This window comes from Ursus americanus, chromosome 24 (assembly GCF_024610735.1).
Source record: "Ursus americanus isolate L20-20 chromosome 24, mUrsAme1.1.p, whole genome shotgun sequence".
In the NCBI taxonomy this organism is placed as follows: Eukaryota; Metazoa; Chordata; class Mammalia; order Carnivora; family Ursidae; genus Ursus; species Ursus americanus.
In genome coordinates this window covers 32,462,147-32,469,013 of record NC_142150.1, presented here as the reverse complement: position 1 = coordinate 32,469,013, position 6,867 = coordinate 32,462,147, and the positions used below count along the sequence as shown (strand labels likewise).

At 36.9% G+C, this 6,867-nt stretch overlaps 1 protein-coding gene across 1 annotated transcript; it reads right to left on the bottom strand.

Moving 5' to 3' along the window:
• Positions 1 to 2,391: 2,391 nt before the first annotated feature.
• Positions 2,392 to 3,306, bottom strand: LOC123785176 (olfactory receptor 4C11-like). The gene has a single exon (XM_045786889.2). The coding sequence runs from the start codon at positions 3,304 to 3,306 to the stop codon at positions 2,392 to 2,394; it is 915 nt and encodes a 304-aa protein (XP_045642845.2).
• Positions 3,307 to 6,867: the final 3,561 nt, after the last annotated feature.

Below are 6,867 nucleotides of genomic sequence, written 5' to 3'. Positions count from 1 at the left end.
GAAATAAAATCTTTCATCTGAGTTTTAGTTGCCTAAATACATGCACTTTCAAGGAAATCTGAGCTAATCAGAATCAATAGTAGAAGAAAAAAAAAAAATCTTCCTGATCATCAATGACTCTCCACCAACATTCTCTTCGTGGAGGTTCCTAAAACTCAAGCTGAAAAGCTTTCTGTCCGACATAATCTCACTTTCATTACTACTTCTCCTTTCTCCTCTTTTCTCTTCTTTCCCTCTCTTTCTATAGCAATACTAAACTATAGCAATTAATAGCAAATCTAAATTTCTGGCCAAGGTAGCAAGGCAAGTAGCTTATTGATGCCTTATGTAACCAACCAAGAAATTCCTGCCTCATCATCTACAGGACTTGTACTTTTTTATTTAAAAATTTATGTATTTATTTGAGAGCGAGAGAGAGCATGAGAGTCAGGGGAAGGGCTGAGAGAGAAAATCTTCAGGCCTATGTCCCATTGAGCATGGAGCCCAACATGGGGCTCGGTCTCAAAACCCATGAGATCATGACCTGAGCAGAAACCAAGAGTCAGAGGCTTAACTGTCTCAGCCACCCTGGTACCCCTATAGGATTTGTACTTTGAGAGATTTTCCAGTAAAAGAGATGAGCTTTAAATAAATCTCCAGCCTTTTATTATCAGAGTTTGAAGATTGAACTTTATCCTCAAGGAGGCATACTCATGCAAAGCCACTTGGAGTTGCTTTAGATGGGTTCATCTACCACACTTCAAGCTCCAGTCACTAGATCTGTAGGAAGATAGACTTGATTATATGTATTCTCAGAGACAGACTCATTGCCCACTCTCACAGGGACTGGCTTCTGTTGTCAACACTCATTCGTTAACACTACCTGAACTAGAGAGTAAATCTAATGAGATACATGAAAAATATAAATCAAAACACCAAAGTGCTTATTCTAGTCACTAATCAATATGTCTCTTTCCAGGTCAGGAAATCTCTATAGGAAGCCAAATTACCATGCAAAGTTTGCTTAATAAAGGTAGAATTCAAGAAGCCATAACCTGAAATATTTCTCCCAACACGGAAGTGTACATGCTATCCCAAGCAACCAAGCAATTCTACCCACTAGTCAGTGAAACACTTCCTTGCATCTTCCCTTTTTGGATGAAATATTATAATGTTAGCTCTGTTTTTTCTGTCAGTTGCTGCTTTTCTCATATGTATGATCTTATCCATGAGGTGTTGTTTGTTATAATATAGCTCTCAGAATTGGATCAAATTGTCCCCAACTCATCAACCAACAATTTGGGAAATACCCATGGACTTATATTACAAATGTATATGAAACTAAGAATATGAACAAATAATGAGAAACATGATAAACCAAGAAGCAAGATATTAAAGTACATAGAAATTGTGGATCAATACAATGAACACATGTGTTATAACTAGAATTATACTATTGAAATAGAAGGTCATGAGTTCACTTCTACATGCTCAAGAGACCAAAAAAAAAAAAAAAGGACAGTTTTTTACAGATGTTACAAAGGGAAGACAAGCACCAAATAGAAGCTTAATTAGTTGATATGTGTGCTCCGGTGGGATCATGAGTTTCTTGTAGTGTCTTTGGGCTATTGACCATTGAACCACAAAAGATAAGATCCAGATTTAGTATGTCAAAACTAATTTGCCAACAGAATAGAATGGGATAGGCTGGTGATGGGTAGTAAGGAGGGCACGTATTGAGTGGTGCCCTGGGTGTTATACACAACTAATGAATCATCGAGCCTTACATCAAAAACCAGGGATGTACTGTATGGTGACTAACATAATATAATAAAAAAAAACATTAAAAAAATTAGGGGCCATTTTTCAAACCAGGCCAGAGACATGAGAAAAAGAAAAAAAACCAAGAAGAATGTACAAAGGAAGGAGGTAAAGCGACAGATGCAACAGAGGCTGGATCACAAGCCGCTATTCAGACAGAAGAAGGGAAGAGTTGAATTATCTTCCTACAAATACTACTGTATTTGATATTGTGGCACTCTGTGATATTGACCCAAAATGAATTGATCTGTGCTCTGTGGTAATTCTGCCTATGTCTACAAACGTCCTACTGTGAGAGGGTTCAATTGTCCACATTGGGATGAAAACATTTTCCCTTTACTTTCAATCCAAATTTATGTAAACTGTTACAGAATTTAAAATTGGAGTCCTCTCCTTAATACCCATCATGCAAATAATGAATCATGGAACAGTGCATCAAAAACTGAGGATGTACTGTATGGTGACTAATATAACAAAATAAAAATTATTTAAAAAAGGACATTATGTATTTAACAACCTTATCTTTCAGAAATAATTTTTAAAAAAAATAAATAAATAAAATTGGAGTCCTCTGTTTTTTCCCATTGTAAGTCAGAGTTTCTTGCACCATAAATTCCTCATGGCATTTTTCACTTCTGCGTTTCTCAGAGTGTAAATCAGAGGGTTGAGCACAGGTGTCCCAATAGTGTAAAACACAGCCACCATCTTGTCCACTGGAAATGTAGTTACAGGACGAATATACGTGAATATACATGGAACAAAGAATAAGATGACAACGATAATGTGGGATGTGCAGGTAGAGAGGGCTTTCTTTCTTCCTTCTGCACTCTGGTTATTCAGAGAACGTAAGATGAAAAAGTAAGAGGTAAGTAGGACTATGAAACTTATCAAGCAGATAGCCCCAGTATTAAAAACCAAAAGTAAATTGATTACATGAGTGTCCATGCATGCAAGTTTCAACAAAGGTGTCATATCACAGAAATAATTATCGATAACATTGGGTCCACAGAATGGTAGTTTCAAAGCCAAGAAAATCTGTGCAGAAGAATGGATACAAGATACCCCCCAGGCCACATTCACCATTGTGCCACAGACTTGCTGGCTTATGATGGTTGTGTACCACAGGGGCTTACAAATGGCCACATAGCGATCTAAGGACATGAGGACAAGCACCAAGATCTCCATGCACCCAAAGAAGTGCAATGCAAAAATCTGGGTCATGCACTCATTGAAGGAGATGACTTTCTTCTCAGATACAGAATCCACTATCAACCTAGGAGCAGTGGTTGTTGAGAAACAGGCATCAGAAAAGGACAAGTAGAAAAGGAAGAAGTACATGGGGCTCCCAAGTGTCCGGCTGTATCTTATGGTCATCACAATCAGTAAATTTGCCATCAGAGTTGCAAGGTAGAGGAACAAGAAGACCACAAACACGACTTTCTCCTTTAGCACATTCTGTGTTAAGCCAAGCAGAATGAACTCATTCACACTGCTGTTCAACTCCATGGTTACAGTGAATGTAGAAATCATTCATCTGCAGAGAAAATTGGGAAATAGTGACTTGGTAATAGCAGTGAAACTGGATTCAGAATTGCACTTTTATAGTTCTAATTCCATCAACACATAAACCAATGGCTCTCAGGTTTTCATATATTGAAATCATTGAGAAAATGTATTTATTTTTTTCAATGCAGATGTCCATGCTTTAACCATGAGCATTAACTGAAGGTCTTCCTATGTGGACTGAGATTTTCAGGGGTAACAAAGCTCTCAAGTGATGGTGAGCTCTGCCAAGTTCTGAGAACTAATGACTTTGCTGTATGATCTTGATCAGATCACTTTAATGTCTTGAAGCTTTTTCTTCATTTGACAATTAGACACTCTAATAGATATACAATTAAATATATACTTATGTGTATGTGTGAATATAATGTATATGCAGCTCAAATGTTGAAAAGTTATATCTCCATGTAATTTTAAAATACAGACACTAGGAAATTCTCTCTTAAAAAAAACACATTTCTTCATTTAAACACCAGTTTGCACCTATTATTCCTGATCTCTTGAGTATCTTGTTTGAATTATGTTTGAAGAAGAACTTACTTCTGCAAATTCAGGTTCCTGGTGGCCATAATTTTACCTTCTATTACATCAATTTAAGAAATTACTACAATTAATCTTTATTTTGTCTACAGTATTGCTGTACCTTTTAACATTGATGTCGAATGATCTAGAATGTATTTGAGAATGAGTTTTGAGAAACTCTTTTTTTCTGATAAATCAACAATCCATCAATGAATCAATAACACCATCAAATCATTCACCAATATGTACTAAGTATATAATCATATCTGCCATCTATGTAATGGGGCATAGAAATATGTCCTCAACCTCTTTACAAACAAGTTGGAGGGATAACATACCTCTAGATAAGATCATTAACTACAGAAGAATTACACACAACTCTATGTGATAATACCAAGTGAATTTTGGTTCCAAAAGTACAAAGGTTCCTTAATTACAAATTAGCTGGTCAGTGAAGTTTCAAAAATGACAAAGAAATTAAATAAGGGCTTTAAATATGTAAACTGGATTTCCAAACACACTTCTCTGAAACGCAAGTATTCCATAAGTTTAAACCATTTTTCCCTAAGTAAAATATATATTTTAAAATTACTGACTCAAATCACCCATTGACCCCTAATAAAATTCCATATCTAACTTAAAATTTATTTGCCATCCAGCTACAATAATATTAGTGCAGTATGAAAACATTTTGTTTTGAAATGTTAGATTCCTGGGGCAACTGGGTGACTCAGCCAGTTAAGTGCCTTACTCTTAGTTTTGGTCTATGTCCTGATCTCATGGGTGTTAGGATCAAGCCCCCTCCCCACCCCTGACCCCCGACCCCTGTCCAGTTCCATGCTCAGCAGAAATCTGCTTGGATATTCTCTCCCTCTGCTACTTCCCCTACTCATTCTCTCTCTCTCTCAATCTCTCTCAAAAAAAAATTAAATGGAGCACTGGGTGTTATATGCAAACAATGAATCATGGAACACTACATCAAAAACTAAGGATGTACTGTATGGTGACTAACATAACATAATAAATTTTTTTAATTAAATAAATAAAATCCTAAAAAAATAAACATTAGATTCCTAAAAAGGGATGAAACCAAAGGGAGGCAGGGCTTGGCTGTGAAGAGAGGAGCAGTTAGGTGAGAGGTGTCAGTAAAATATCATACAGGGAGAAACATGCTTTGCTTCAGGTTAGCATAGAGATGATCTCCATAGAAACTATACTCTCATTAAATTAATGGGTTGTAGCAGAGAAATTTGGGGCAGATAATGGACAACCATGAAAGCCAGGTGATGTAGTTCTATTTTGTTTTATTTTAAATAAGCAAAAAGAAGATTTGGGGGCATTAAGACAAGAAAGTAGCACTTATAAGATGTATAAATTATGTGAGATCGATACCACCACTCAGAGTTCTATCACTAAATTCGGTCATCATTTCCTCACACTCCCAGACTGTCCTATCTATCTTTTTATCTTTTGGGGAACATCTCAGTAATAGAGCATGCTTTTTCTCTTTCTTAAACCTTAATTTTTATTTTACCTGTTGAAATTTTACAGTTCAAATTATATTAGTACCAATAGTCTTCCCTTGGTTTTCCCAGGTCAATAGGGTTGTGCTTCTAACACTTATATTAATATGTATCTATTACATATAGATACATATTATATAGATATGGATATAGACATTATACACACAGTTGTATAAGGCAACTGTAGATTATATTATTCTTCATCCAAAATTTTCAAACATCATTCAAACAATATTCCTCTTCTGTTATTTCATTTGACCTGCACATTTTCTTGCAAAGTGGGTGTGTCCTCTTGCTTTGTGTAAAGAGAAATCTATATACAGAGTTTGGGCTGGGACACAGTAAGTTTCACCGTGTACAGTAAAGTCAGGTAGTAGTAGAATGGGATGCTACCAGCTAGCATCTCTCTCTAGCATTCTCCCTCCACAGCATATAAAACATGAAATTCCTATCATATAGATTGCATCCAAGAGAAAACAAATCCTGGGCCATCGGAGAAGGACCTCAACTGATACCTTAACTCTCGGTCCTGACTCCAAAAATCAGTTTCTGTAAACTGCATGGTGAGGTAAAGGGAAAACTAGATACCCAAATGAGTAACAGTGAAGAGGAAGACAGAGCAAAGACAGAATAGAGTCACACCAGGAGAGAGGAGAGTGAGAGTGAGCAGACACCAGGGAGAGATGTGTTAGGGAAAGAGATACAAAAGACATACAAAAGAAGGGAGGTGAGCAAAAAACGTTGGAGAAGGTCACTTAACCCAATGTTTCATCGGAGAGTTCAGCTTCTTTCTTCCTGACCTACCACATGATTCCTCACCCCAAAACCAGACAGAAGTTGCAGATGTGGGTCATGAGCAAGGGGTTAACAAAGGTCGTAAAACCCAAGTGTATAGAAAGTGCACTCCTATCTTGCACCCCGTTCCAGAAACATCATCACTGACCTAACACTTTTCAAATCAGGAGACTCCCCTCGATCGAAACTTTTTCCAACTTGGCCTTAATTCCCTGCTTCAATTTCTTGCTCTACCCCACTCCTATACTAAGCAGAGGTTGTTGAAATGTAGGAAAGCTTTGTGCTGAGGCCAGGAAAGGCTTGGGAATCCTGGACCACCTCAACTCTTCATGGATGGAAATACTGTCCAGGAATTTCATCATTTGTTAGAAGACACTCTACGTGTAATTCCATCAGCTCAGTCGTGAAGAAGCAGTGTGAAGAAATTATCTCAGACAGACTGAAAACTTACCTCTTTGCTTAGGAGGAACTAGATGACTTCCAATATAGTACATTTTTTTTCATATCTTCAACTTCAATTTACTTAGAAGATAAATCATAATAAGTCTGAATAAAACATGCAAACTGTACTTCATTGAGATTTATCAATGTTTTTATCACAGGAGGTGATGGGACGTAGAGATTTATGGAGAAGAGGGACTCTGCACGTGGCCGTACATCACAC